The 12,490-nt window shown below is 42.5% G+C and overlaps 1 protein-coding gene across 2 annotated transcripts; it reads right to left on the bottom strand.

Annotated features, from left to right (window-relative positions):
• Positions 1-30: 30 nt before the first annotated feature.
• LOC120685670 (protein FRA10AC1-like) lies at positions 31-7,767 on the bottom strand. Of its 2 annotated transcripts, XM_039967721.1 has the most exons (11): positions 7,423-7,716; positions 6,799-6,866; positions 5,352-5,433; positions 5,178-5,261; positions 4,056-4,095; positions 3,259-3,304; positions 2,756-2,814; positions 2,573-2,640; positions 2,268-2,378; positions 2,119-2,183; positions 31-399 (listed from the first exon to the last, which is right to left on the bottom strand). In XM_039967721.1, the coding sequence occupies exons 1-11, from the start codon at positions 7,476-7,478 to the stop codon at positions 320-322; spliced, it is 759 nt and encodes a 252-aa protein (XP_039823655.1). In that variant the 5' UTR covers positions 7,479-7,716; the 3' UTR covers positions 31-319. The 2 variants fall into 2 exon arrangements, 1 of the variants encoding a protein (XP_039823655.1); XR_005679691.1 differs by having other exon boundaries at positions 2,268-2,370; positions 5,178-5,433; positions 7,423-7,767.
• Between the last annotated feature and the right edge of the window lie 4,723 nt (positions 7,768-12,490).

The raw sequence follows: 12,490 nt of genomic DNA, 5'->3' as shown, positions 1-12,490 counted from the left end.
TGTAGACAAAGAAAACAACGCTGATCAGTGTGACACTAACGCAGAGCCAGAAGTTGTCATACTTCTCTTTTCTTTGAATAACAGGCATCTGTTACTTCACAGAAAGTGATACCTGAAAGTGGTGCGATAATGAAACAACACTTGCACACATAATTACAGGCAGCACACCTACATTGACTCGTAGTCAAAGCATATCAAGGGTCGGGTTTGCAAAGACTCGATACTCCATTACTAATGGGTTTGTTGAAAGATCCATGCTTTTTTTTTCCCTCCAAAGAGCATGGAAGAGCCTTTTTTGTAGTCACTGTAGATGATCAGATCACGGGAACATGCCTTCGAGGAACTCCTCGAAACCTTCATCGTTGTTTCCTGAACTCCTTGAAGAACTTCCCTTCCGATCTGCAGAATTTTGGCAAGGGTAAGTTTCATGCCACTGGAATTTATGGCATCCCTAAATTCCTAGAAACAAACAATATGCATGCAGCAGCACAGAATAATTGACAAAGCCCAAGGCTATCCCAGGTTCTGGTGAGCCCACCTCCAGGCACATCTTCTACTGAACCCAATGCCGTAACGTTTGGCTAATGAAATAAACACAAAGATCTGGTGTTTCCATTAGGCGCTGTTTGCAAGGCTTGGGATCAACCATGATCTGGGCCCATTCCAAGGTGGAAACCACACACGAAGTTACTCTGAATCAAGTGAACTCAACATTTAGGCCAAAAATAAAAAAAGGTGCTGTTTAGATTTCGGGCAGAAGGTGGTGGGAATGGGATATGGCCGCTAGGATAGACTAATGTTATCAGATGAAGGTTTGGGAATGGAATATGAAGTGCTCATATCCCACTAACTGAAACCCAGTGGGAGGGGTATGTTTCGATTGGGATACAGAAAGAATATATTAGATCAGGTTAGTCCCTAATTCTAGAGATTAGTTTCTTAATTGTCAAGTCTCCTCATCTATATAAGGACGACATTTTATCTCCTTTAAAGCAATCAATGAAGAAGAATTAAGGAAAAAGTCTAAATTACTCCCCTCAACTATAGCCAAAGTCCGAATAACCTCCTAAACTATCGTTTGGTTCATTTTACCTCCCAAACTATGCTCTTTGGTTCAAATTACCCCCTAATGCAATTTGTCTTTTTCATTTCTCCATGCATAGATGGAGTTTTAAGTTAAAATTTTACAAGATGATAGTAGACATCAAAACACATGTTAGAAAAAATGCATCATAATTTTTCATCATTATTTTGATAGATTAGGGTATTTAATAATAAATTATTCATTGGAATTCAAAATTATGTGCAAAATAACAATGAAAAAATTATATCAAAATTTTTTAATATGCATTGTGATGCCCAGAAGGGCGGGCCTAGTGCAGCGGTAGAGCCTACCGTCTGTAACCGGAAGGTCCCGGGTTCGAGCCCCAGCCTCTGCACATTTGTGTGGGTTAGGCTTGGGGCTTAAAGACAACCCTTCCCCAGACTCCGCACAGTGCGGTAAGCCTACGGCACTGGGTACGTCCTTTTATGCATTGTGATGCCCACTACCACACTGCAAAATTTGAAACTAAAATTCAACTTGTGCATGGAGAAACAAAAAAGACAAACTGTATTATGGGGTGAAATGAACTAAATAGCATAGTTTAGGGGGTAAATTGAACCAAGTTATAATTTACGGGGTTATTTAGACTTTGGCTATACTTGAAAAGGAGTAAATTGGACTTTTTCCAAGAATTAATAGCATGTCCCTCCAAGCCGAATTCACCCCGCTATCTTCCTGGTGGTGTCTACCCCTTTAGCATCTGACCCTATCTCTTAACCAAGCCTAACAAATCCTAACTTGACAAGGTGTCTAGCATTTCTGACCAATATTGTATACTGTTCATTTTCAGTGTAGGGATTTTCACACCCACAACTCCAAAATGATCAAAGGGAACATTCTCCCATGTGGTTGATTAGGCCACAAGGACGTTAATAAAACCCCGTTTTGAGGTTTATCTGCCTGAGGAATTTTTACTCCAGTAGCCAAACAAGCACTTAACTGCATTAGGCCCCTGCCCCCCAAACCCAGCAAAGTGATTGACCACACAAAAAGGTGACTGCAATCATATGTACCTTTTTTCTTTCTTCTATCTTTCTCGGCCTCATCATCTGAGGTATCGTCACTTTCCTCACGTTCTCTGCAGTTTGAACAACCAACTCAAACAATCTAGGTAGGGTAAAAAATAGTGGGGTAGTGGGGGGTGGACAAGAACTAGAGGTACCTCTTTCTCTTGTCCCTGTCTTTCAATTCGATTTCCTTTTCACCAGAAAGTTCTTTTTCCTTCTCTTTCTCTTTCTCCCTTTGCCTCTTGTAAGCAAGCTTTTCTGCACATCTTTCACAGTGTACTATAATCAGGCTAAATAACCAATTCGGCACTTGCTTGAACAAAAAGAAAGCACAATAGACACAGCAAGATTCAGTGATCCAAGGAAAAGTTTAAGAAATACAAATATCATGATAAGCACAGCAGTGCCAGTGAAAAACTGGTTCAAACAAATCCTATCATGGAACAGTAGATTGACTAACCTTTTGCAAGCTACCAACTTCACTAGTGCTTGTTTCTGTTCCCCTGCTTCAACATAAGAAAAATTCACCTGATGACGAGAAGGGGGAAAAAAGGGTAAGGGCTATCGCTACAGCTGAAAACAGCTTATAAAATGTGTTTTACACATTATAGGATCAGCAGATAGATACTAGCAAAGAACATGCCTCATAACTACCTAGCCCTTGTTTTTCATCACAATGCCTATTGCCACAGACAAATTGCCCTGCAAAAGAGCATATTCTGGTCAGTCCTGAAGATTTTTGTATTGATTCAGATCAAGGAATAACTGATCTTGTTTAATAGATTACATAATTTCAAGAGAAACCGCATTCTCTGATACCTTACTATGATATGAGGAGAAAACTACAATAATGACTTTCAGAAACTAGAAATTCAGTTCTGATCTGTTTTGGAGTTTGGTGGTTGTTTGGTGCAAGCACCCCACCTTGCACTGAAAGACATAGAGCTAAACAAAAAAAAAAAGATAAGTATGCCTAATAGTGTAAACAAATGAAGCTTTAAGCTCTGTAATCTTTAATTGCATTCTCTCTAAATAACTTTTTATGTTCTAGATTTCCAATTGAAAGACCTGTTACTAGCAAAACAATACACTTTTCAGGGAAATCATTTTAGATTGAATTTAACAGACAGGGTTACTGGAGAATACCTTTGCCAGATATCACTTCCTTTTCTGTTCTCCACCTCAATCCAATCTGTAGCAGAAGATACCCTTATAAGATGCAATTGAAATCCAATACTACTATTGAGCTGCATGCACCAACCAGTTCAACCCAAAAGCTTAAACTGATGGGGAGATGTGGGCAATTCACGTATATTCCAACACTCCCCCTCACGTGGAGGCTCCCTCAGGCCTCAGACGTGGAATAGGAGTGACCAACAATTATTTTATTTAATTGCGCTAACCAGGATTCGAACTCGAGACCTCTGGCTTTGATACCATATTGAGTTACATGCACCAACCAGTTCAATCCAAAAGCTTAAGCTGATGGGGAGATGTGGGCAATTCACTTATATTCCAACAACTACAACTGATTTAGGGGGGGAGTAGTTGGACATCCACTCATCATCCCATCACGAGTATGCATGACTGCCATATCATTAATACTTGTTCACTTCTGAACTACAAGGATAATCAGTATTTGTGCATGCCTGCCAGAACTTAATAAGTTGATATAAAAAATGGGTGTGCTGGCAAGCATGGTTCTTGCATATGCACGTTGATGCAAATCCCCAACCAAGAAGAACAATCATCTTGTTATTCCTTCCCAAGCATTAATTTATGAAATGTAAAATCAAGGTCACAAAAGTATCACAATTGGCATGATACCATTATTGCCTTTAAATGAAGGTCCCTCTAAAAGTCATGCTACAAGTATTCCTCCTTTTCTATAGCATTCAAGAGCAATGGAGAAACTACATTGATGCAGGGTTAAAGCACCATACCTTGCCTTTTTTGTACTGGGTCATGTCAGCTATGCAATACCTGCCTCAAGTTAAGGACCCTAAGCACAGTTGTATTAAGTCTTAAAAGAATTACGAAGTATAATAGTACAGAGCAAGGTTTTTAAAGCGGTAAGGCGAGGCGAGGCGATGCGCCACCGCTCGGACGCCTAGGCAATAAGGCGTGAGGCGAGGCGACGCCTTATTTACCTATAAAACATATTTATTTACCTCTAAAACACATACATTTACCTGTAAAAGAAAAGGAAAAATAGAGGACCATTGGGCCTAGAGGTGGAAAATCAGCCCAACATCAGCCCAACCCATCCCCCTCCACCTTATCCCACCCAACCGGCCAACCCTAGCGAGTAGCTTCCAGTCCGCATTGCCTCTCCTCCCATCCCGCCGCCGGACCCCGCCGCCTCTGCCTCTCTTCCGACCGCGCCGCAGCCTCGATCTGCCTCTCCTCCTCCGACCGCGTCGCCGCCGCCGCTGCCTGCCCGCCTCCTCCTCCTCCTCAGCCGCTGCCACTGCCCTCCTCCGCCTCCGCCGTCGCCGCCCACCCCTGCCCTCCTCCGCCGCCCGCCTCTGCCTCTTCCGACGCCAGCCCCTGCCTCCGCCCGATGCAAGACCGGAGAAGGAGGAGGAAGGACAGGAGGCGGCGGCGCAGTTCCGTCCCCCGGTGGCGCGGCACTGGAACTCCGGCCAAGGCGAGGAATGGTAAGGCGACGCCGACGCCCAGCTTTTTTCCCGCTCGGACGCCTAGGCGACTAGGCGACGCCTTAAAAACCTTGGTACAGAGCAGTAGAGCACATGACATACAGCTCCCTTTTATACAAGCACTGATCAATCCTGGTTGACAGAAAGCATGGAGTGCTCAAGTCTTAACACAGGCGGGCGTACTAATACAGAGGATACCAATAGATATATGCCCTTTATAGGCGTAAGATCACATTCACATGCCCAATGCCTATTAATATTACCAAACTATTAAAAAACTTCTTGTAATATTAGCTTCAGCATAAATGAACCTGTTACTTCACAAAATTATCTGAAACAAATGCCTTGTACTGCATATCATCATAGAAAGAACAGTGCAATATAAAATTTACCAAAACAGGATACTCTTTAAAAAGCTTGTCATAGTAACGTTTGACCAGCCTCTTCTCCCAAGTTGAATCCATGTCATCGTCCTCAGAAAGAATGAATCTTTCGCATAATAGAAGAAGATAGGTGAACCTTTTGTGAGTTTCCCAAAAAAAAAAACACAGGCACATGTTAACAGCACATGGTTCTGACCTGTATCCTTCTCTCAGTGTATCTTTATCAGTTTTGATGGGTAAACTATTATCCATATTTTTCTCATGGCCATAAAACTGAACTGTTGAAAGGCAGGACATGTATCAGTGGCAACATACAGATACATGGATATCATCTATGTAAAGGTTAGAAAAAACGTAAGGTAGAGTGTCTAATCTCCAATACTCTGGGAGACAGGAAGTATTTAAGTAGTAGTATACCAGCCAAACCGGTGCTAAATAAAACCGACAAAATCCAAGCAACCCGAATTAAGACTCTACCTTTTAGGCTTCTCCCCAAAGATTTATACTTCAACTAAAAAAATGTACTTTTAGTCAGGTATCAGTACATCACTAGACTTGAAAATATCAGTTCCTATGTGAAGGAAACAAATGCATACTTCAATGTGTTTTTTTATCAGCTAAGCGGGGTGGCAAGTTATACATAGAAGTATCTGATCAATGTATGGATGAAGGTAGCCCCCAATTCCTTCTACAGTAGAGGGGACTGTTCATCATCCCCTTGCTTTTGGAAACAAAGAGTAAGCAAATAAATAGCTCATTATATGCCACTACCTCAGTTCCCTTTTCAGAATGAAAGGATTGTTTTGTGCTCTATTAATGTGTTGACATTGGGCAAAAGAAGTATCATTGCACCAGGATTGGGTATCAATATACTAAACTGGAGACCAGGGCATAAACCATATGTTAAAAAATCCACATTAGAATGTTATCTATATTAAGCTAGGTGACAAGTTGCACATGGAAATCTATAATCCATGTATGGATGAAGGTAGCCCCCAATTATTTCTTAAGTAGAGGGGACTGTTCATCATTCAGTTTCTTTTGGAAACCAAGGCCAAGCAAATAAATGACTCATCATATGCCAGTGCTCCAGTTTCCTTTTAAGGATGAAAGGGAAACTCAATCATCTATCCACATGTTTGCATTGGGACACGGTACCAATACATCAGACTTAAAGCTATTATTAAAGCAGGCTAACCAGCACACTGTATGATTGTGATCCACTACAAAGACAGAGGAGTACACAGGTAACCAGATCTTAGTGTGTTTGTTGCTCAACTCCATACAGAATTCAGCACTTGAACTAATTAGTAATAACAGAAGTGTGAGAAAGTTTGCATGATCAATTTTGGAGCATCATACTTAGTATGTTTGTGTGTGTGGTTATAGCAGAGCTGCAAGTCTTTTAGTGGACTTGCAAGTTACAAGTACTCCCTTTTCTTTGAACCCCATTAGTGCCACCAAGTATAATTTGGTTTGCCTAACTCAAGATTTCATTACCATGATATTTCATTCCACAACCATTATGGTCAACAATAAATAATACTTAAACCAACACAATCCTGAATCAATCAGGAATAAAATGGGGGCGAAGGTAATAATTGCATGCTTTTGCCAGAAACAAATGCAGCAACAGATCATACCATAGTCCTTCATGAACTTCTTATGCCGATCGTAAGCATTGAGCCCCCGGATATGCGACTGGTACTGCCTGCATCCATCAATCCACTATTCAGAGTTGTGCGGCGACAATTCAGCCTAAGAACCGCAATCAAACTAACAAAAGGTAGCCCGCAAGGCCCCAACTCATTGCCTTCAATTAGCATATTAGCATACTCTAGCTACTTCTACAAGGCAATCATTGGCCAAGACGTAAATCAGGGTTCACAGGCATGATAATTTTCATATCCCAAAGAACTAAAAAGTAGTAAAACCATGCGGAACATTGTAGAACCCAGCATACTTCGACCAGGCAGGGCAATTAATTTGCATATCCTCAGTCAAGAACTAAAAGGTGCTGTTATGCTAAACTATGTGAAACATTTTGTTACCCCCGCTTTCAATATAAGCAGGACCGAAGAGGTCTTTGGTCTAGAACCATGTGAAACATTGCTCGTTAACAGTTATTGCAGCAAGGGATTTGGAGGTAAAAAGCTAGGGTTTTTATAGCCGATTCGATCCGCAGAAATCAAATAATAGAAGACACCAAAACGACGGGTATTAAATAAATCGAAGAAGGTGAAGAGAGAGACGCGAGAGCGGCTTACATCTTCCTCTCCTCCCTATTGAAGATGGCGGACTTGAGCCGCCCCAGCGACGCCATCGCGCTCCCTCGCCCGATCCGCCCTCGCCTCGTCTGAACCCCTCGGCAGCCGCGGCGGGCGCTCGAGCACCAGCCCGCCGTCAGGATCCGCACCGGGCTTCGGGGCCGGCAGGGAAGCGAGCGCCTTGTTTCGGCGGCGGCGGCGGCGGCGGCGGTCACCGCAGAGCGCTGGAGCCTTTGGTTACTCCGATAGAGAGGTGGGAGAAGGCTTCGGGAACCATGAGGTGGGCCGCGCGTGGGCAATGCCGTTTACATACGAGGAAATTGGTTTGCTGGCTCTTAGGAAGTTGAGTTTAGATCCTTAGCCCTATCTCTATTGTACTTTGGTGTATGGTCTCAAAGTGAAATTGGTTTTGATACATGGTCCTTTCGTTAGATGGGCATGTTAACGGTGTTAGAACCAACTTGAAATGATCTTTTTACCCCTGTGGGTAAATGGAGCACCACAGCACAGGATTGTGTCTCCTGTGGGTAAATTGAGAACCAAACCTGATTAATATTTTTCATATATACATTTTCATATATATTTTTTCACATAACCGTATAGTGACCATTTCAATTGCATATAAATCCAAGATTGAAATATAAGTGCACACATACACAATGATTTGAAACCAAAAGGACGATGATAGTTTAGATTGGTTTGTCATACATTAAAAAGATCACATACCCAAGTCAAGCCATCATACAGTACAAATAAGATCACAACATCCATGACAAATAAGTTCACATCTAAGTCTTCGTTTGCTTCTTGTACTCATTGCAGGACTGGAAGGTTGTGTTTTTTTCTTCTAGTACCCATGGAGGGGCTGTCAAGTGGCACTAATGAAGTGCTAACTTCCTTAGCACCTTGCCCTTTCTTTGCAACCTTCTTTGTAACCTTCTTTGCAATCTTCTTTGGGACCTTCTTTGCAACCTCCTTGGTAGTAGTTTCCGGCTGATTTGAGCCACTTTTTGACCTACAAAAAATTTATTTTCAACAGCAAATTGTGTTAGTGTAATATGCAATAGAGAAATAGGAAACATTCAGTTTTTTTTTTGAAAAATACCTCTTGGAGAGGCCACTGCTATTTTTCTTTTGTTTTCCTTTGGTCTTACTTGAAATCTCCAAGCTTTGGCTGTGATTGTAGACAAGAAATCGAAATGCACTACCTCTTAGCAAGTGATCATCATAGTAACCCAAAATTTCAGCACTACTATGAATTACCTTCTAGATACTTCAGGAGTACAATCATCACAATTTGTCTTTTTGGTAGAGGTTGTTTCCAAGTTATGACTATAGGGGCAAAGTTAATATTCAACTTTTATTGCAAGTTGGAAGTAGCTATTACATAGAATAGTAAATTGCAAACCTTGGTGGAAAAGACATAGATGCAGCCGGTGCATCATCCTCCAAAGGAACAATAGAACTGTGAGCAGATTTGGCCTTCTTCTTTGGTGGTCCCCTGAAAGAGCAATACATGTCATGGTCAATATATTTTTTTAGAAAGGAAAAAAAAGAAATGAAAATAAGAATAGACACATTATTACCTGATTGCTTGCATAGCTGCAATGTCTTCTGGATTGCCCTTCTTGCATGTATGCCAATGATGTCCAAAGTCAAGGCAAATATGGCACTTTTTCCTTTTTTTTCTTCTCACCACTGCCTTTATACCTTTCTGTTTTAGGCCTACCCGCTACTATCTTCAATAAAGGGGGATGCATGAAAAACTCATGGGTGGATTTAGGCCATTGTGATTTGTCAGGCATAGCAGGAATAGGCTGACTATATGCAAGTCTGAATTTTTCAACTGAGTAATACAAGTCAACATAGTTCTGAATAGTGAATCACTAAGTGATGTGATGAATGCTAGTGCATGCTTGCAGGGTATCCCAGAAACCTGCCATTTCCTACAGGAGCAAGTCATGTCCTGTAGGTTGACAACAAATCGAAATGCACTACCTCCCATTACGGTCACTTCAGCAACATCTTCTGAATATTCTTCCACTTCAAAGTTTAATTCTCTACTCTTCTCATTCAAATCCTTTATTATGTGAGGTAGAATAATACCATCAAATTTCTTTGATATTTTCCTTCTTTGGTTCCATTTGCGCATAATCATCCGCCTAATCTTATCCATCAAATCATCCAAGTTCATGGACTTATGAGGCTTGATCCAACTATTCAAGCATTCTGCAAGGTTGTTGGTCACATAGTCCACCTTGCAAATAGTAGAGAATTGGCTTCTTGTCCATAGTTTGGTGTGGCACTTTCTTATATAGTTTGTGGCAGCAGGTTTTTCTGTCTCCATGGCAATCCAATTTTTCTCAAACAAATATTGGTTGCATGAGTAAGCAGCTGCCCATAAGTGGTCATCAAAAACCTTCCCACTATACCGCTTCTTAAAGTTGCTCACTAAATGGTGCATACATTCCCTATGTTCAGCCCCTGGAAATACTTCACCCACCCCTGCCATCACAGCCTGTCCTGCATCAGTGCATATGGCTAAGCCCCTAGGTGATCCAATAGCATCTCTAAGGTGAGTGAGAAACCAAATCCAATTGTCATTGGTTTCTTAATCAAAAACTCCAAAACATACAGGAAACAACCAATTATGACCATCAACAGCAGAAGCACTAGCCAATTGCCCCTTGAACTTCCCTGTCAAAAATGTGCTATCTATTGCAAGGTAGGGTCTGCAACCATTCAGGAACCCATCTATGCAAGACTTCAATGCAAAAAAGAATCTTCTAAATCTGATCTTGCCATTAATGGTGTGATGGTCAATAATGACTAAGCTACCAGGGCAACAACCTTCAATGTGTGCTTTGAACCTATAAAGGTTATCAAAACTGTTCTCCCAATCTCCATAAAGGTGTTTCAATGCTAACTCCTTACCATCGTAAACTCTGTTGTAGGGGACGTGAACCTTGTGGTGCTCTTTCAGCTTCTTCTGCAATTCCTTTGCACCCAACTTTGCATCAATTATGAGGAAGTCCTTCACCTTTTCACAAACCCAATGCTTGGTTGCATGCTTCACCTTCTTTTTCCTTCTTGAACTAGAACAGCTATGAGGATGAGGATTTTTCTCACCTACACAAGTGGAACAAAAAAAATAATTAGTAAAGAACAACACCAAAAGGGATATAAAAAAGTAATTAGTTAGATTCAGTAATTACCGTCACAGTGGTGGTGCCTTTACGGCAAGATGCATACAACCACCATGGACATGTGTCCAAGACTCTCCTTGAACAATGTACCATGTACCTCCGAGGTCCACTTTTAGCAATATTGAACTCAAACTGATTTTTGATTGCATGCTGAGAAATAGCCAATCTGAAAGCAGCCATATTAGGATAAGTGGAGCCTACTACCATTGGAGGATCTTGTACGTCATATTCTAAATTTGCATCATTATTTCCATCAGTACATGGCTCCTCATCTTCCTCATGTACTTCATCATCATCTTGCTCACTATCATCACCATGCTCACTATCATCATCATGCTCACTATCATCACTATGCTCACTATCAGCACCATTAGCCTGCTCATTTCCTTTATCAATTGGATAATTGACAACCTGTAGTGCCATCTGTTGATTATTCTCTAAGTACATTGCCTCTTCTTCTACACCTACATGTTCCTTATGTGCTTTAGGGTTCCTAAAATGAGCACCCTCATCAAGCTCTATGGTGTTCTTGGTTCGAAAATTATCATTAAAATCCCACTTTGTAACTGGCACAAATGGATCAGAAGAATCTCGATATGTGATGAACATGATTATAACCCTCCTCTTGCGGTGTTTACTAAACATATACATCAACTCATGATCCGAGTTTATTTCAGGGAAGGTTTTTAGAGCTGCATCATAGTATTGGATATGAGCACTTTCCATATACCCCGGAGGATATTTCTCTACCACTGATTCTACCAAATCCTTGAAATTTGTTCTATCTGAATCCACTACCATGTCAAAACTAAAACATTTAACATCCTTCCTGCAGTTTCGTCTGTTGCCCAACAATTTGATTTCCAAATTGAAACTAGAATCGAACCTGTTAGCACAAGGAATTGAATCTGTTTACTACTGCAAATTTGTAGGTGATGGAATAAAAAAATGATGCTACACTCACCCTTGAACCGTGTCGTTGAGGTCATCCTCGCTGTCGCCCCCCCTTTGAAGCCTGAGCACCATCATCCTCGTTCCACCAAGAGGCTTCGCCAATGGCGCCCTTGGAGCCACACGCTCCTAGACCGGTGCTGGCGCCGGCGCCGCTGCCTCCCTGCGCGGCCTCCCCCCGGTCCCCTTGCTTGTGCGGCTGTCGGCACCCTTGCAGGCCACGCTCCCCAGCAAGCCACCGCGCCCGCCTTGGCCCGCCCCCAGCAAGCCATCTCGCCCACCGTAGCCCGCGGCCCCTCGCTCAGTGGAGGATCCCTGGCCCTGGCTGGCTCAGGGGACCTCGCGTAGGTCACGAGCGCCGCCTGGATCCGCCGTAATCGCGGCGGCGTGGGGCCGGACCAGACCCTGACCGGTGGGAAGGGGGGCGCAGGGGAGCTCTGGATCCGGCGGCCGGTCCATCTCCCGGGGGGCGCCTGGATTCGCCAGGAAGGGGAAGGGCGCGACGAGGGAGTGGCGCCGCCACCGCGAGTAGGCAGCGTCAGGGTCGGGGCGGGGCTCGGGAGAAACTGGGAAATGTTAAGTTGAGGAAGGGTAGAATAGTCTTTTCCCCCAAAGAACTAACAGTTGGACTGGATGGAACCCTACAAATCTAACGGTAGGGCCATATACCAAAACCAATTTCACTTTGAGGCCATACACCAAAGTACAAACGGGATAGGGCCAAGGATCTAAACTCAACTTCCTGGAGGGCCAACAAACCAATTTCCTCTTTACATAATTGAGAGGAATAGATTTGTGTACATGAGAAAATCTGTCATTATAATTTAGCAGGCTGTAAGGGTTTTTTATAGAAAAAGAAAAAAAAAAGCTCCAGAACAATGAGCCCTTTGAAAGATATGAGTTCCCAGAAG

Source organism: Panicum virgatum, chromosome 8N, assembly GCF_016808335.1.
Source record: "Panicum virgatum strain AP13 chromosome 8N, P.virgatum_v5, whole genome shotgun sequence".
Classification (NCBI taxonomy): Eukaryota; Viridiplantae; Streptophyta; class Magnoliopsida; order Poales; family Poaceae; genus Panicum; species Panicum virgatum.
The sequence above is the reverse complement of the archived record's forward strand: the minus strand, read 5'-3'. Positions and strand labels throughout refer to the sequence as shown.

Coding starts and splice junctions, on each gene's coding strand:
- LOC120685670 (XM_039967721.1), bottom strand. CDS start 7,478: ATGGCGTCGCTGGGGCGGCTCAAGTCCGCCATCTTCAATAGGGAGGAG. Junction 5,262..5,351: donor ACACTGAGAGAAGGATACAG/GTCAGAACCATG, acceptor ATTATGCGAAAG/ATTCATTCTTTCTGAGGACG. Junction 4,096..5,177: donor TATGACAAGCTTTTTAAAGA/GTATCCTGTTTT, acceptor AACTTGAGGCAG/GTATTGCATAGCTGACATGA.